Below are 18,195 nucleotides of genomic sequence, written 5' to 3' on the forward strand. Positions count from 1 at the left end.
CCCAAGCCAGGTGTCACTGGAATATGAATAGACCTGCAGGTGGCAAAGCGTGTTACCATGCCAACTCGTGCTCCCTATATTGAATGCGCAACATTGGGAATTGTTCTCCCACTTAATTACACGTTGCTGTTGTTGTTGTACAGCTTTTCCGCTTGGGCACACATGACTTTATTGACTGCTGCCACGGTGTGAGTAATAATCTCAGTAAGACAGTCAGGACAGTGAATTCCACCCAAAAAGTGCGACCGTTTGATGCTCATACAGCAATAACAAAAAGCTGGGTTTGGTTTTGTTGTTTTTGTCACAACAAAATGTTAATGACATTTAAAAAAAAAAAAAAGTCCTATGACAACATTGGAAATTGGTCAAAAGTGTGGCATTTTGGTTTGACTTTGAAGAAGCAATTTTGGAAAAATTCCCTTAGGATGGTTCTGTGGAAAAAAAAAAAGGTTAACCTACGACACCAGTTTCACTAATCAACATAAAATTTGGTGGACTTGTCCAACATAACAGAAAACACTAAAAAGTATTTTAGGGACTCCTGATCGAAATTTGACAGGAAGTCAGCCATTTTGGCTTTTTAAAGTGCTTTTGAAATGAATAAAGACTGTCAAATATAAAGATTCCACCCAGCAGATAAGAAACAGGTTGCTTCAAGTGTCAACCTGATGCATTTCAACAAGGACAAATGGAGCGATAGGAAAAAGCTAAGACGACTGAGTCAGCTATTTTTATGTTATCACGTCCACATGTCTCCTTTGTTTTTTAGAGTCCTCATCAGAGCACAGAGGTGAACCTGGTGCTGACAGCAATAAAGAGCTCCCTCCATCTGCACCTGGCAGGCATGAGCAAATGAACCCATTAAAGAACAATATGGAGAAATCTCCCGTTTTTTTTCTCTCTTCTCATGGTAGATGTCATCAGCCCTGTTGTGATGAGTGATAAGCTATTTTGTACAGTTTATATGAAAAAAGACTAGTTGGGAAGGTTATATATAAAACAGACCGTCACAAAAAAAAAAAAAAACGATTTTAACTGTTGCTAAATTCACAGCCTTCAATGTGATATGCTGTAGTGTCCCCTACTGGAAAATAAACGCTTGTGCCACACATTCCTTGGAAGTGGATTAAAATCTTGCTGATGTGCGAAAATCCCCACACTGTATATTTAAAGTGTAAATAATGTAGCTCCAATTTTGTTTTAAAGTAGCAGAGCAATTCTGCTACGGTCCAAGCATTTATTTAGTTTTTATGTATTTATTTTTAAGATGAAAATACCCTATCCATCCTCTACCCGTTTATTTATTTTGTGAATATTTTGTGTTGTATGAATAGAACATTTTACTGCGCGCGTTAGTGTAGTGAACGTATTACAGTGACGTCACCACGTCTTGCGTTCCTACGGCAACGGCTCAAGGCTTCTCACCGAGAGGATCATGGGAAATGTGTGTTGCCTTTGAAACGGAGGGAGTTTCGAATTATTTTTTAAGATCATTAGCTGCGGTTAAATATGACCATTACGCGACAAGCGAACTATTGTAACAACGCGACGACTTTTAACTGAGAATGTGGAAGTACGACGAATTTAATCGACAGAATCGGGCTCTCTTTTCTCCGTCATCAAATAAGCTAGGTGGCTAATGCTATATCAGCCGCCGTGTGGAGTCGTCAGGGGCAACAAAATGGGAGCACAAAGTAAATAGACGAGTATTTTTATGGGATATTTTTGTTGTAAGAAGTGTCACAAAATGGACACAGCGTGGCCGAAGCCACCAGAATGGCTCAGTGAGGATGACAGTGATGATGAAGAAAAAGAGGGCGTTTCAACCGGACCCGGGTATGTACAGTATTACAAGATAGTTGTCTAACATAGCACACAAAGTAAGGACATTTGGATTTGGTAGATTACAGAAATACCGCAAGGCCTGTTTATTTCCCGTTTAATTGTTTATTTGAATTCATACCACAATGAAAAATGTCATAACCCCTGAAGTGGGTGAACACAAACAATTGATGTTTTCTTCCTTTCAGGTGGCCCTGTGTTGATTATTCAAAAGAGAAACGTCAATGAGCTTTTGCTGATACCTTCATTCAACACTGATGGTGTCTCGCCACAACCATGGAGCTAAAGCTAGACGTGGTTTTGTCCTCCAGAATCAAACGAAAGAAGCCATGGCCACGATTTTGCTGGCTTGGACAGGTACAGAAAAATGCAAAATCACTTCATGTTTCCAGTAAAAATCCAGTTAAGAAGTTGTATTCCAATTAACTGTGAATTGGGGGTAATTTAATGGAACTGTGCCACCTTCAAGCATGAATAGAAACATTTCCTTTTGTCATAAACAGACATTCATTTAAAACTGATTGCTCTCTTTACCCACCTATGAAGGCATTACCGCACCTTAATAGCTCCATCAGCGTCCGATTTTGCAGCCCTAATAATAAGTGCAAATTCCTTCCTGGCGCTACAGGAGAAGGAATGTGTCTTCCTGTTCGACGACAAACGCATCAGCGAAATCAACATGGTGTCCGGTCGCACCAAGAAGAAAACCCCCAAACTCCATCCATTGCTCAACAATGTGATAACAATGGCTCCATCCCGCAATGGTGAGTTTAAATGTCAAAAGTGTTGGTTACTTACTTCACATAAAACATTGACTGATTTTTTTGGTGTGTATTTTCCAGGAATGTGGCTTAGTGGACTATTAGCCTCAGGAGAGCTGTTTTTATGGAACAGGGATCATGACTTGTTGAGGACTGTTGCAGCAGTCCCTGAAATTGTTCACATGATTATTTCTCTTCAAGGTAAGACCACTATGAGGCACGATTGACATGTAGAATTGATTTCAATTGTATATGTAACATGGGTCCATGATTGTGTACGTGTTAGATGCATGGTGCATTACAAAATCCTTTTAGGGGAGGGTGTCAATCATTCCTGGATTGTCGCTATTTGTAGGGGATGGGGGATCGAGCCCTGCCAAGAATAGCTTCTAAGATAATATTCAAATTTGTTGAGATGATGAATTTTTTAGTTTTCATTAACTATTAGTCAGGGTGTACCTAAAGATGTGGTGATGAGTGTCTTATAATGTTTGTGTTTATTATTAACTTATGTTTTTAAAGGGGAAGTCGTCTTGACAATAATATGTTCAATGCATCCCCACTAGTTCCCCTTTAACTCATTCACTGCCATCGATGGCTATAAACTTCTACTACTAGTGAAGTCATGCGATTAATTACAATTAAAAACTTTAATCGCCTGATGCCTCGAATTTTGTAATAATCTTTTTTTTTTTTAATTGATTCACTGCCATTGACGGCTATAAACGTCAAAAATTCATTTGAACTATTTCTATTAGTTTAACATTCCCCCCCTTTTGTTAACAAGACTATGAAAACCTAGAATTTTTTCATTGTACATTTAGAACAGATGTAAAATTTGCGATTAATTACAATTAATAATTTCAATCGCCTCTTGCCCCTAATTTTTAATAATCTTTTTTAAAAATGAATTCATGGCAGTAAATGATATAATGCATTTTTTTTTTTTTTTGCAGGGAATTCCGAACGCCTGTCAGTCCATGTGTCAGATGACGGCGCGCGCGTGCTGCTGGTCACCACATTGGGGCAAGCGTTCCTGTGGGGATGCACAGACGTCGAGGATTTGACCTCGGCGAGCGACAGCTCAGTCAAAGGACGCTGGGTGCAAATCCCGCCCCCTCAAGACGCACCCCTGCCCACTTTGAAGGACAAAGAAGCATCACAGTGCAGCCTCTTTGTGGTTCGCCAGATTTGCATACATCAATGCAATCCCTGAGGTTAGCGTGTGTGCCTAATAATGTGACCGCTATGCTTTAACTTCAGACTACGGGTGATGTCTGCTTATCGGCATTTGTGTTCACATCTGGGAAGAAGCTAATCATCACCTGCCTCAAAATTCAATGGGTGGATCATCATTTGCTTGTTGGGTACGTGGGGGAAAATTTCCGAAACGGGTCATTTCAGGCTGGGTTAGTGGAAATGAAACATTCCTTTGATTAGGTCTTTGGGATACAGCATAGAATGGGCCACCAAGACGTACCCCATGTCACGTCTCACCCCACCCTGCCAAGCGGTCAAGTCCAGAGGGGCGCTGGTGGTCGACTTCTCTCCCGACGGACAACTGCTAGCCGTCGTGCTGAACCAGCGGCACCCCAAGGTGAGCATCTCCTCCTTTTCGGTCTCATCGCTCTCTGTAATATCAAAATGTGTTTGTTTTCAATGTAGGCTACGCAGGTGCTATACGTGAGCACACAGAATTTTGTCTCCGTGTCAAGCGGACTTGGACGATGCGGTTGTAAAACAGAGCAGATTCCGTCCAAATACACCAGGTGGATTCACAGTAATGATTTGATTTTGCGCATAACTTGAACGCTTTTAAAACACATTTCTTTAGGTCATACTGGGTAGGCAGCGTAAGCTGGTCACATGACGGCCTTTTCCTGGCCTGCGTTCTGAAGAGAGGTGCTCTTCTGGTCCTGGCTCGTCTTGGCGGGCTCCTCACGCTATCCAGCTCTGGATGCAATGTCGACTTTGGACCCGCGCACTTCCTCCCCCTTCACCCACTGGTCACTTACCGGTTGGTCTTCATTATGTTATTTTGCGTGATTAGACTACGGTCAGCAACCTTTCCTGTCAAAAGAGCCATTTTAGGACAAAGAAATTACCAAAAATGTGTGTGGAGCCGCAAAACATTTGAAGATTGTGATGAAGGACACAAGGACACAAGGGCCCAAGAGCTAATTAGAGCTGTATCATAGCACAAAAAATATGCAGCATCCAATTACATACAGATACATTTTTCATACTTAATTTTTCATGCATTTTTAGACGTTTCTGCCTTTCTGTCAAATTTCTGACATTTTTGGCAATTTTTGGGACAAATTATGGTCATTTTCTGCCTCTCTTCCTTTTTTGGGATTTTTTTTTTACTTTTTTGCTAGCAATTTTCTGACATTTTAGGTAATTTTGCGGTTCTTTTGGACATTTTATTGTTTGTGTTTTCGTTTCTGTCTTTTGTAATCAATTTTTGGCAATTTCATGGTAATTTTCTGCTTTTCCTCTTTTTGGACATTTTAAGGCCATGTTTTGGACATGTTTAGGTCATAAATAAAGGCATCTACCTTTAAGTGTCCCAAAGACGTATTTATACGTTTTTTTAAATACTAGAGCATACAGAAGGCTTTGATGCAGCCTCTCAACTGCAAAGAACGGTTGAAGACGGTTACAAAAACGGCCAGCAGGTAGCAGCAGAGTAAAAAGCGATCAACCCGGGCCATGTTGAAAAAAAGCTCTTTTACTCACATTTATAAATGAAATTTAAAAAATAAATAAATTGAAATAGATTTGTGAATAATGATTAAATTTAGCTATATACTAATGCTAATTGCTGCAAAACGAAAACAAATAGAAATATATTTTAAAAAAAAAATTGAAAAAAGAGACTAATCTTTCTTTTGGTAGGTTCCATGTTTTTATAGCAATCGAACACAATATTCTGTGGGATTTGCAAAATCAGTCAAAATCCAGTAAAACAGCCATGAGCGAAGGGGGTTGCTTCAGAGAAAATGGGTGGGAGCGAATGAGTATTTTTTTTTTGGAATATTTAATTAAAATTTTTATTTAACAATTAATTAATTTAAATAATATTTTATGTGGAAAATAAATATGGAAAAAATAAGATTTCTACGAATTTTTAAGAGATCCACAGGGAGCCACAGGAGAGGGACTAAAGAGCCAGAGCCGCTCTTTAGGTTGCAGACCCCTGGCCTACTCAATTATACACTATCAAAAAAATCAATATACGAAAAGTTGTTTCTCACCATGCAGACCTCCAAGCGGAAGAGCGGAGGCCCACCTGTCCAGCTCTAGCGTGTCGGCGCGGGACACCATGAGGCAGCGCTATTCCGTCACGTGGCACCCGCGTCTCTTGTACTGCATCGTGTCCGATGGCTACATGGCAACCGTGCTGAGGGTCCTCAATAGGCCTTCCCCCGCAATGCTGGTCAAAGCTATGTTGGATAACACCAGCAAGGACCTTCAGAAGGCCTGCCAGCTTCTGGATACATCGCAGGTATCAATATTGATGATGCTTCCACATTCTTCAACCGATTCAGTCCATTCCAATATCAAAAATGTTCAGCTCATCCTAATTTGTTTACTTTTCAAAGTATTTCATTTCTTAAATATGGGTTAATTTTACATCATTTCAGTTTTGCATTACGTCGCTGTCCTGTGAAAAACACTTATGTCCATTTATTATTATATATATTTATATTTTTACGTTTTTAGGACGTGTGCATTCAATTTCATCCCATAAATGTAAACAAAAAAATTGAAAAATGGACAAAAGTGTTTTTCACAGGACATACCGGTAGCTCTTTTTCTACAGAAATGACTTCCATAGTTCCTGTTTTGTTTTGCTTGCTCTAGCCGTACGTGAGGACGTGTTTGGAATCGTACCTCAATCTGGACGCCAAGTCGTTCACCCCGAGTGCGCCTCATCCCGCAGACTCGATCATATCTGCAACCACGCACGAGTCCACCTTGCCTTTCTTTCTGCAGGACCAGGGCACCTTCAGTGGCACCAAGGAGATGTTGGAAAGAGTCCAGGTTTGTACAAACTAAAATGGCTGTTGCATTAACTCATTCGCTGCCATGGACGGCTTTAGACGTCAAAAATTCATTTTAGCTATTTCTATTAGTTTATCTAATTTTGTTAACAAGAGTAAGAAAACTTGCAAAAAAGTTAGGATGTACCTAATAAAACTAAAATTAAACTAATAGAAATAGTTCAAATGAATTTTTGACGTCTATAGCCGTCAATGGCAGTGAATGAGTTAATTACAGCTGCATGTTTATGAATCATGGTAGACAAGTTATTCGTTTGAAAAATGAAAACTAGCCTACAGGTTGTTCCCAAATAAATAACGTAATTTGAAATATGGATAAAAAAGCAAGCCGAAAGGCCATAAGATGACATAAGATGTTGTCAAAGCCTTTTCTAAATAGAAATAGCAATATTATTTTTCTATCAATGTTTTTTTTTTGTTTCCAGTCCTTCTTTGAGGACGACTCCGATGTCGAAGGCCCTCCACCTGCTTCACATCTGGCAGATGGCGGACGCTTGGAGTTTGCCTCCATGTTTGACACTCTCCACGCTTTGGACACAGAGACCGACCTAACCCAAGACCAGGAAGAGGACTTTGAGATGACCGTGTGTCATCTTCGTCAGGATCTCGGGAAGATCCAGAACGGGCTGTTGACGGCGTGGGCTCTCTGCATGTCTCTGGGAGCGGCGGTGGAAAACCGAGCCTCCTTGCTCAAGTACGCCGTCCTCCGCACGGCACAGCTTGCTGCTTTGTTTCACTTGATGCCAAGCGATGCTGCTCACTCTGGAAAAATCGGCCCCTGCGGTTCTGCTTGCATCCTGGAGCTTCTCAAAGCACTTTTCTCATTCCTCCCGTGGGATAACGCCCACTCGGACGGGCCTCCTGGCTTGGGTCCGGCGGTGGAGCTCAGTGAGCGGCTGGTGCGTCTGCTGCTAGCCCCGCCCCCTGAGTCGCACCCATCAGGTCGTGTGGACAGACTATCCGGAGCGGTTCTCATCCTACAGCTGGCCTCCGATGCCCTTGACTGCGCTTACAGTCTGCAGCAAAGAACCTGCTGGTCCTCGGCGGAGAAAGACACTCATCCTCCAGCTTCAGATGTCTACCATGTGCCATTGCTACAGGATTACGGCGAGAACCAACGTGATCTTGCTCAGGGTCTGCCCCTACCTCAGCGACCATCCAGCAGGTTTGTTTTTTCATTACAATATTGTAGGGAGGCTGGCGATATAAAAAGCACTGACAATATTATAAAAAAATAAAATGACGCCCCTAATTTTTAATAATCTTTTCTTTAAAAAAAAAAAAAGATTAAAAATTGGAAAAAAATTATTACAATTACTTTATTTAAAAAAGAAAAGATTATTAAAAATTAGGGGTATCAGGCGATTTTTTTTTTTATCGTAATTAATCGCATGACTTCACTAGTTAACTTGCGATTAATCACAAATTTTATATCTGTTCTAAATGTACCCCCCCAAAAAAATCTAGGTTTTCATACTCTTGTTAACAAAAGTGGAAAAAATGTTAAACTAATAGAAATAGTTCAAATTAATTTATGACGTCTATAGCCGTCAATGGCAGTGAATGAGTTAAAAAGGAAGTCAACCCCGCCAAACTTTTTCTTGTCAATAATGTTTTATGCAGCCCCACTAGTCTCAATACGGTATTTTGGTTAATATTGTGTGATTGGTCGTTGCCTGAGCCCTGAGCAACCGTGATGTCATCTTCAGGCAAGTGGCAAAATGGCCGCCCCCTGAGATGGATAAAAACGGCTGGATTTTGCTGCGTAACTCATATTCCACAAATTGAATATTAATCAGAATGTCATGTGTAGACTAGTGAGGTCACATATAACATTATTGTCAAGAAATGTTTAAGGTTGACTTCCCCTTTAACAGATGTGTAGCTTTTAATGTCCTGACATGACGATGACAATATTGTGGCAATTTTAATATCGCAATATCACAATATTACCGTTATCGTTACATCCCTAACGTTGATGACATATTCTTTGGCAGCGGTAACGCGCGTGTCTTGCATTTCGTGTTTGGAATTTTTATTTGGCCTCCAGACTGTCTGGAGTATGGCAGTGGGTCTACAAAGTCAGCCAGCATTACAAGGAAGACATGCAAGGCCTTAAGGAGGCCGGCGACTGGGAGGAAAGCGACGAGGAGCAGTTGTCAATCATCATGTCGAAGATCCAAGCAGCTGTGCAAGCGACTGGGGAGAAACTCGAAGAGGGTCCTGCGCTGCTGAATCACACAGGTAAGAACAACCCTGATAGTGTCTGCTCTCAATTTATTTTTTTGTTTCAAATGGGAGCCGAAGACAATGTGGATTGATCTAAGTTAGAAATGGCACAAAACAAAAACAAAGAAATGTCAGCAAACGCCTACAAGAACAGCTTAACTTTCTTTGGGGTTAATCAAATGCACTTTAAACGCTGACACCTTTTTAACAGCATTCTGCCACTTGTGCAAAATTACAACTCACAATATCATCTGGATTTAATAGAACATAAGAACAATAGCTTTTAACTCATTCACTCCCAACCATTTCCACTGAAGCATCCCCCTTCGCTCCCGGCTGTTTTACTGGCTTTGGACTGATTTTGCAAGGCCCACAGAATATTGTGTTGTATTGCTATAAAAACATGGAACCTACCAAAAGAAAGATTAGAGTCTCTTCTTTCATCAGGAAAAAAAGTAAAAAAAAATTCTGTTTCCATTTTGCACCAATTAGCATTAGAATATAGCTAAGTTTCATCATTATTCTTCAATCTGTTTAGAATTGTGGGTAAATGAGCTTTTTTCAACATGGCCCTGGTTGATCTCTTTTGCACTGCTGCCATCCGCTGGCCGTTTTTGAAACAACTACCATTTCTTCAACGGTTGTCTGCAGTTGAGAGGCTGCATCAAAGCCAGAACTGTATGCTCTAGCTTTAAAAAAAAAAACGTACAAATACGTCTTTGGGACACTTACAACTTAAAATAGAATGCATTTATACGTTTTGGGGAGCAAATGAGTTAATAAAACAGAAGAGAAAATTCAATTACCTGATTTAGCAAATTTTCTACAATTCGATTTTCAAAATGATAATTAACTCATTCACTGCCATTGACAGCAATAGACGTCAAAAATGAATTGTAACTATTTGTAATAGTTTAACTTTTTTTTCCTTTTTTTGTTAACAAGAGTATGAAAGCCTATATATTTTTTTTGTACATTTAGAACACATATAAAATGTGTGATTAATTGTGAGTTTACTAGTGAAGTCATGCGATTAATTATGATTACAAATTTTAATCCCCTGATGCCCCTAATTTTTAATAATCTTTTATTTTATTTTAATTATAATTATTTATTTATTTTAATAATCTTTTTATTTTATTTTAAAAGAAAAGATTATTAAAAATTAGGGGCTTCAGGCGATTACAATTTTTAATGGTAGTTTAACTTCACTAGTTAACTCACGATTAATCATAAATTTTATATCTGTTCTAATACAAAAAAATATATATATAGGTTTTCATACTCTTGTTAACAAAAGTGAGGAAAATTTTTAAACTAATAGAAGTAGTTCAAATTAATTTTTGACGTCTATAGCCATCAATGGCAGTGAATGAGTTAATAAGCTAAAAAAGGGTGTGCACACTTATACAACCACAATATCTCAGTTGTTTTTACATCCCCTCAGCAATCTAATTATGCGTCATCTCTTTAGGTGAACAACTATTCCTATGTGGCTTGTACCAAAACAGCTCTGAGACGTGGCGGACCCAAATTTGGGAAGAGAGTAAAAAAAGTAAGCTGTTCATTCTCAAATGGGCATAAAACTATAAAATAACACAAATACGTCTCTGTCATTCTCAGGTTCTTATCGTAGCCCCTTCCAGGAAACGAGACTTTGTCTGGCTCTCCTCTACAGCCTGTTGTCCCAGTACCGTTTGAGGGAAGCCATAGAGTTGGGAGAACACGTGGCCCACTTGGCGCTGCACAACGTCGGACAGCATTACAACCACACGACTTGCACAAGTCAGTAAAAAGTTGGACAAATGCAGTTTATCCAAGGTTGCGTAAGATCTAACTTTGTGCTCTGCAGCCGACCCCCTTCTGCCGACCGACCTTCACAGCGACGCGGTCATTGCCGTCATTCAGGCTCTGGCGAGGTTCATGGCTTCCTATTTTACCAATCAGCCGCTCAACATCCTGCCTGCGCACCACGTGGCCGTCCTGCCGCCGTTGCATCTACCTCATGGTTTGTGTCGCTATTGTCGTGTTGGCACTACAAATTTCTGTGACAAAAAAAAAAGAAAGAATATCATGATTTGTATTTCTATTCTGAATAATCCTAAAATATGAAATGTACTTGTTTTTAGTTTTTTTTTTTTAAGATAAAAAAAAATAACGAAGCAATTGTTTCATTTTTTAATTTTGATTACAGGAATTAAATACAACTGAGTTATTTTTTTATTGCTTTAAATAATTTAAATTAATCTCCATAGTAATGCTTTGAAATAAAATTGAGTTAATTTTTTAACTCAATTAAAATTGAGTTAATTTTTTAACTCTTTAAATAATTTAATCTACAGAGTTAATGCTTTAAAATAAAATTGAGTTAATTTTTTAACTTAAAATAATTTAATCGTTACTGCATTTAAATAAAAAATTGAGTTATTTTTTAACTCTTTAAATAATTTATTCGAAAGAGTTAATGCTTTTAAATAAAATTGAATAAAAATGTTTTACTCTTTAAATAATTTATTCGAAAGAGTTAATGCTTTTAAATAAAATTGAATAAAAATGTTTTACTCTTTAAATAATTTATTCGAAAGAGTTAATGCTTTTAAATAAAATTGAATAAAAATGTTTTACTCTTTAAATAATTAATTTGAAAGAGTTAATGCTTTTAAATAAAACAGTTGTTTTTTTTACGCTTTAAATAATTTAAATTAATCTCCAGAGTTAATTAATTAATTTAATTCTTTATTTTTGACAGTCCTAGGGAAAAAAAAACAAAAATTCACAGCAGTGCAATGTCAATTTTGTCCCCAGCCGCCAATGTCGGACGTCTGGTGCCGCTGTGCCAGGAGGCGGCGGCTAGAGCGGTTCGCCAGCAGAACATGTCGGAGAAGTGGACCGTGGACTACTCCCTGGACCTGCTCCTGCTCGGGGGTCTACTCCCCGAGACGGCGTGGTTAGCGTTTAAACTCGGAGATTGGAAAACTGCCGCTGCCGTCGGCCTTGCTTACGTGTACTACTGTGACAGCCATTTGGACTTGACTCGGTCAGTGTGTGATGGAGTTGTTTAGTGGTCTTTTCGTTTTCCTGTCTCTATCACTGCGATGTTTTTTTTTTTTTTGTTTTTTTACAGGATCAACAAACAAGAGCTTCACCTTCCAAAAGATTTACTCCCTGGGAGCATCTTTCAGGCGGAGTTGCAGTTTCTTCTGGAAAATGACACTGACGAGCACATAGATGTCAATGATACACGATTTACAGGTTTGTGAACATTACTAGGGCCCGACCGATTAATCGGCCTGATTATTTCCTTCAAACATCGATCAAAACAATCGACCAATTGGGCCAAATGGACGATTATTTTCCCCTTAAAACGTTATTGAAGAAAAGCGAAGTTTCCGACTGTGAAAGTACCCCGAATGCACCATTTTGCTTGCGTAGCATTAGCAACTAGCAAGTGTGTAGTGTGTGTTATTCTGGTTACTCTGTTGTCCCTAAGCGTCATTTAAGCTCTTTAATGACACGACGATAAGAATTACATCTACTGAATATTTAAATACAAAACATGCTTCGTTTTGAAAACATTGCTAGCCTAGAGCTAATGCTAAAAGCATTCAAATGCGGTAGTGTTTTTCCTTCAAATAACAAGTATTCACACACACAAATGCTGTGGGAACACATACCTACAAGTAAGATAACACTATGCAAAGGCACTAATTCTTCCCAATGTGTGATTTAGTAGAATTCAATTGCAACTTTTCATCTGTACTCATTTTAAGCGTGTACAGCATGGATGCACGGCACCACACTGCCCCCAAGAGGCCATAACGCACAAGAATAGTCAATATTTGTTCTTACTGGTTTTTTCAGTTGCTATTATTTTTATTTTATTCTATTCTTATTTCACTTTCTTATCGCTTTATTTTGTCATTGTCCTTTCAAGTTATATTTAAAAAAAAATAATTTATGAATTAAAAATATATTTTGAAATAATTGGCAGATGAATCGTTAATCTGTATTTTTTTTCTGCCAAAAATCGGTATCGGCTTAATGGGCCCTTTTACTGTACAACACAGTTACTTTAATCCATCAATCCACGTATCTATTTGTTTGACTAGATCCTGTAGAAGGACAAGAATTGGATGCAATGCAGGGGTCCGCTCAAGAGATCCTAAAAGCATCCGTCATCGCTGGTGTGGATGTTTTAACTTCACAATTGACTTCCTTACTTGAATCAGCCAAAGAGCTGTGCTCAGGCCTTTCTGCTTTGGTGCACAGCGGATTGTATTTGCCTTCCCCGCCTCTGTATTGTCCTCAGCCTTCACCTAACACTCAGGTACGCTACACCAAATGACACGTTCATGTTGGGCTGGAACGAAGAAAAAAAATTCTCACCAAAGTCATATTTCCGCTTATAAAATAACTTCTCGTGTGCAAATCTTTTGATATCCGTTCATCGCCTGACAAGAATATGCGTGCATCTTTCAGGATCCTGTGGGGACACTTGGACAGCTCGCAGAAGTGGCGACACGCCACAAAGTGTCCGGCGTTCTCCAGAGGATCCTGCTGCTGCTCAGGTCTGCTCGTTGTTGCCACCCTGCTGCGCAATGGTACGTCAGCAACCTGCGGCGGGCCCGCCACATACTGCACAAGGTAGGGCGTCTTCGGCATTCAATGAAGCTTCGATTTAAGGGATTAAGTACCATTTAAAAAAAAATAAAAATAAAAAAAATCCAATTTTAAAGATCAAAACCAAGTACGCCTACCCGTCATATCCCAAAGAGGAAAAGCCTCTCCCAGAGGGCCTGATGAAGTTTGTCAGCCGTGGTGGATTCTTCAGACGGAGCCATAGCAAAGATCTGGACCCTGATTCCAGTCAAACTATTGGTAAGACTCCACTTGATACAGCGAAAGCCAGTGGTTGTCAGCCAGATGTTTCATTTGTAATAAATTATGTTGTACCATAAGTGCATAACAGTTGTGGCAATAAAATGGGCATTAAAACCAATTAACTTCTCCCGACTTGAGCTTTGGGCCAATTAAAAGCTCTTATATCGATGCCTTCTTAACTCATTAACTGCCATTGACGGCTATAGACGTCCAAAATTCATTTGAACTATTGCTATTAGTTTACATTTTTTCCCACTTTTATTAACAAGAGTATTAAAACCTAGGGGGAAAAATATTGTACATTTAGACCGGATATAAAATTTGTGATTAATCATAAGTTAACGATTGAAGTCATGCGATTAATTACAATTAAAAATTTTAATCGCCTGATGCCCTTTTAATAATCTTTTCATTTTTGAAAAAAGATTATTTAAAAAAAGAAAAGAAAAGATTATTAAAAATGAAGTCATCAGCCAATTTTTTAATTGTAATTAATCACATGACTTCAATAGTTAACTCATGATTAATCACAAATTTTATATCTGTTCTAAATGTACAATAAAAACTTTTTTCTAGATTTTCATACTCTTGTTAACAAAAGTGGAAAAAAATGTTAAACTAATAGAAATAGTTAAAAATATTTTTTTTACGTTTATAGCCGTCAATGGCAGTGAATGAGTTAAAGAGAAAAAGGTGTATTAGTCTAGTTTTTTGGAGGGGGAAAGCTTTTTTTTTTTTTTTTTTTAGAATATAGTTCTAATTTTGGTGTCTTTTCCACGATAAAAAAAATGTATATCAATTTGTCAAACGTGGACTTTTATAAATATTGTTACAATTTTTCTTTGGGAAAAAAAAGTATTTTATTCTTTCAAGATTATTTTTTTCCACCTAGATAGAAAACGTCAGTTTTTGTAAATATTATGAATAATATTGGTAATTGTCAATATTGTTAATATTAGTAAGGCATAATTGGCACAGGGATGCTTGGAAACATTCCTTATAAGGGGGGAAGCCCAAAATTTAGAGGACACAAGGTCAACTTTCTGCCCCTGACTTTATTTCCATCCTCAAGTCTGTTTCAGGGAGCTGTGCGGTTTGTGCTGGATGCTTCATGTCAGGGATCAACTTTCCATTGCCTGCAGGAGGTTTCAGGCTGCCAGAACGCAACAGGTATCACCTCGTTGTCGGATTGTGTCTTTTAAGATGTGCGAGGCCTAAACATGTTGGGTTTGTTTTTTTGTGTCCTGAAAGGCCCCCGACATCTCCCAAGTGCATTCATCCTGCCTTGACGCTCTTCTCTGGGCCCATCGCTATCTTCCGTTTTGTCAATTCCTCAACACCGAGGAAATACTGCAGGACCTCCTGCTCAGCCTGTCGGCTGAATTGCCGCCGCTCGCTTTGGTGAACCGTTTTGTTTCTTCAGTGACGCGGAATAACAACAATAAATAAACCGATATTCCTCCGTAGGTGGCAGACACGCTGGTACTCGCCTTCCCAGAGAAGGAAGCGTCTGTCAGAGTGTCCTTGCGGGAGAAGTATAACTCACTGATGCAGAGCTTGAGGCAATGCTTTGGTACATCATTGCCTAACTTATTTATATACAGCAACTGATGTGTAGAAACAGAACCATCATAAACACTCTTCTTCTGCGTTCTATCCTCTAGAGGAGGGCAAAGAGCCAAGCCGTAAACCCATGAAGGCTCTGATCCAAGAAAAACTCCGACAGAGGAGAAAACACCTGGGCCGCCTGCTGAGGCACTTGGCCCCCTTGGAGCTTCGGCTGTGGGAGAACGAGGAGGACGAGGGAGACCAACACCGAGCGACCACCGTGAGGCCGCGCTCACCCGTCGCCAGCGCCGGCACTTTAACCGCTGATGGAGAAAAAGCGGAGAGCGCGTCGGAGGGCGTCTCGCCTGAACCTCGCATCCCATCCATATGCAGGTAGCCAAAGCAGAGTGTCCAAATCATTTCAACTGCACCAAATGAAAGCATGGACTAGAGTTGGGTGATATGGAAATTAGGGTTCACTCTAAACTCAAATTGATCAAATGGATTCGCTCATTCACTGCCAGCCCAATAAAAACGGATCTTTGACGTCTTTTGTCGTCAATGGCAGTGAATGAGTAGTTTTAAGCCATTTTAAATGTAGTCTTAGTTTTAGTCTAGTATCAAAGTTAGCCAACTTCATCCCATTTTTATTTAGTCAACTCTTAGTCTACTATAAATTTTAGTCCAAGAATTTTTTTTATTTGTCTAGTTTTAGTCACTTTACCCGTCAATATTTTCTTTGTCAGCAGATAATGTTGAACATTTCGGATCTAAAACTATTTCACATAAAAATGATAGTGGCTACTATGGCTCCATGCTACCAGCTAGCGGTCGGATTAGCATTATTGTTATTTTATTGGGACGGTATAACCGTTGGATTAATGTTACGTTAAAACTATTATTGATTACTTATTACTTATACTTAATACTGATTTAGTCCCAATTATTGTTTATAAACTCATTCACTCACAGCCATTTTCACTGAAGCAACCCCCTTTGCTCCCGGCTGTTTTAATGGATTTTGACAGATTTCGCAAGGCCCACAGAATATTGTGTTGTATTGCTATAAAAACATGGAAGCTACCAAAATAAAAATTTGTGTCTCTTCTTTCATCAGGGGAAAAAAAAAGTATATTTGTATCTGCTTTAGTTTTGCAGCAATTAGCATTAGAATATGGCTAAGTTTTATCATTATTCACATTCCTGGTGAAAACGAAAACAAAAAGAGCTTGTTTCAAATTGCCCTGTCTGATCTTTTATACTCTGCTGCCACCTGCTGGCCGTTTTTTGTAATAGCTACCATTGCTTTGAGCCACCTCTTTATGTCAGAAGCTGCATCAAAGCCTTCTGTATGCTCTTGGATAAAAAAACAAACATGTAAATACATTTTTTTGTGAGTAAAGGACAAAATATTAAAGAGTTTGAATGAGGTAATGAGGGTTTTAGTCTAGTCTAGTATTGTCCGGTGAAAAATGCGTTTTGCCGAAAATATTTTTGCTTTGTTTTCTACGAATGAGTCAACTCAGCCATAGCTTCAATGATTTCCTGCGGTGTGATTTATTGTGTTGTCTTCCTACAGGAAAGTAAAAATGAAAGCAAAGAGCACTGCCGCCCCAACTAAGAGTGCAAGAGAGGACGTAGCGCTCCCCTCCCTCCCCGTCGTTGGCACCTGGGAGTTTGAGCTGGACGATGACGAGTACCTCACCTTCCTCGAGCTTTTCCTCAGCTACATGCTGGAGAAGGACGGCAGCGACAGGGGCGAGCCTCCCTTGCTCAAGTCCTTTTGTTCCGATTTACGCGACAGGGAGCTGCACTCGCTCACCTTTGACGTGCTCACCACCATGCAACGTCGGCAAACAGATGGCGGGAAACACAACGGCGACGAGCTCCCGGTCTTCAGAGCCGGATGCTGCCGCGGGCCGGCGAAGCACGGTACGACCCCCGAGTCGCAGACTCCAGTCGCTTGGAATGAAGCTTGCGAATCCAGAAGCAACCTCTCTGCTCTGTCGGATCTTAGAACAGGGAAGCAAATGGGTTTGTTTAGTCTCCGGCGCCAAAAGGGAGAGTCCGGTTTTGACGATAATCAAAGCGTTTTGGGGGAAGCCATCGTAGAACTTCAACAGGTGCTGAATTCTAAACTAGAAGGCCAATTCCCAGTACTGGGCAGGCTGCTGGAGTGGATGTTGCGCTGGGCCGACAAGAGGGTGCTCCTCGGGCATACCGGCAAGAAGAAGAAGAAGCCGAAGGGAGAAGGAACATGCCAGGACGGAATCGTCATCCGCGTCAAAACCTCCGCGCCGGCGCTGCTCACTTCGCTGAGCCTGTTGGAGAGCAGGTTCATGCATCTTCTCCAGCCAGGCTGCTCGGAAGAACCACGGACAGTCACGGCCCCGGTGCTGCAATCTGAGGCGCGCACCAGGAGCAGTGTTGATACCGGCTGCCCAAGATCGGCTAACACTCCAGTCGCTGAACTGGATCACGACATAGAAGAACTGTCTATGTGAGGTTTTTTTTTTTGTGCAGAAATGCCTCCCTGTGCGGCCGCACATATCACGCATATCAGAAACTACAGTAAATTCTGTAGAAATTTGACTCTAAATTGAGTCTATTTGGTCCCACTATAAATAGAGTAAAATGTACACTTGTAAGAAAGTCAAATAAAAAATAATAATAATAAAAAAAGTCACTCAAGGGTTGAGGAACAAACCCACAACTTCAGGTTGGAAGACAGCCAGTCTACTCCTTCAGTTTCTTCAGTTTTTGGTAACTCTCTTCCAAGTAGGGCTGCTCGATTATGAAGAAAATATGAATCACAATTATTGTGGTAATAATTGTAAATCATTCATTTTTTGGTACAAAACAAA

At 39.8% G+C, this 18,195-nt stretch overlaps 1 protein-coding gene across 4 annotated transcripts in view; it reads left to right on the plus strand.

The window, feature by feature from the left end:
* The first annotated feature begins 1,442 nt into the window (after positions 1-1,442).
* Positions 1,443-18,195, plus strand: part of cplane1 (ciliogenesis and planar polarity effector 1) — a 31,183-nt gene continuing 14,430 nt past the window's right edge. For 2 of the 4 annotated variants that reach the window (XM_077542445.1, XM_077542446.1), the window contains exons 1-26: positions 1,443-1,836; positions 2,031-2,199; positions 2,471-2,606; positions 2,685-2,804; positions 3,560-3,783; positions 3,867-3,970; positions 4,044-4,200; positions 4,269-4,372; positions 4,438-4,620; positions 5,871-6,114; positions 6,474-6,653; positions 7,099-7,838; positions 8,724-8,917; positions 10,377-10,457; positions 10,526-10,687; positions 10,755-10,910; positions 11,708-11,939; positions 12,027-12,154; positions 13,012-13,229; positions 13,382-13,546; positions 13,639-13,780; positions 14,856-14,953; positions 15,035-15,184; positions 15,251-15,356; positions 15,448-15,724; positions 16,911-17,831. In XM_077542445.1, coding sequence (XP_077398571.1) covers positions 2,119-2,199; positions 2,471-2,606; positions 2,685-2,804; positions 3,560-3,783; positions 3,867-3,970; positions 4,044-4,200; positions 4,269-4,372; positions 4,438-4,620; positions 5,871-6,114; positions 6,474-6,653; positions 7,099-7,838; positions 8,724-8,917; positions 10,377-10,457; positions 10,526-10,687; positions 10,755-10,910; positions 11,708-11,939; positions 12,027-12,154; positions 13,012-13,229; positions 13,382-13,546; positions 13,639-13,780; positions 14,856-14,953; positions 15,035-15,184; positions 15,251-15,356; positions 15,448-15,724; positions 16,911-17,831 — 5,303 coding nt within the window. In that variant the 5' untranslated portion in view covers positions 1,443-1,836; positions 2,031-2,118. Of the gene's footprint in view, positions 1,837-2,030; positions 2,200-2,470; positions 2,607-2,684; positions 2,805-3,559; positions 3,821-3,866; positions 3,971-4,043; positions 4,201-4,268; positions 4,373-4,437; positions 4,621-5,870; positions 6,115-6,473; positions 6,654-7,098; positions 7,839-8,723; positions 8,918-10,376; positions 10,458-10,525; positions 10,688-10,754; positions 10,911-11,707; positions 11,940-12,026; positions 12,155-13,011; positions 13,230-13,381; positions 13,547-13,638; positions 13,781-14,855; positions 14,954-15,034; positions 15,185-15,250; positions 15,357-15,447; positions 15,725-16,910; positions 17,832-18,195 lie in introns of those variants that run through there. The other 2 variants (XM_077542447.1, XM_077542449.1) reach the window with 2 other exon arrangements.

Source organism: Vanacampus margaritifer, chromosome 14 (genome assembly GCF_051991255.1).
Source record: "Vanacampus margaritifer isolate UIUO_Vmar chromosome 14, RoL_Vmar_1.0, whole genome shotgun sequence".
Lineage (NCBI taxonomy): Eukaryota > Metazoa > Chordata > Actinopteri > Syngnathiformes > Syngnathidae > Vanacampus > Vanacampus margaritifer.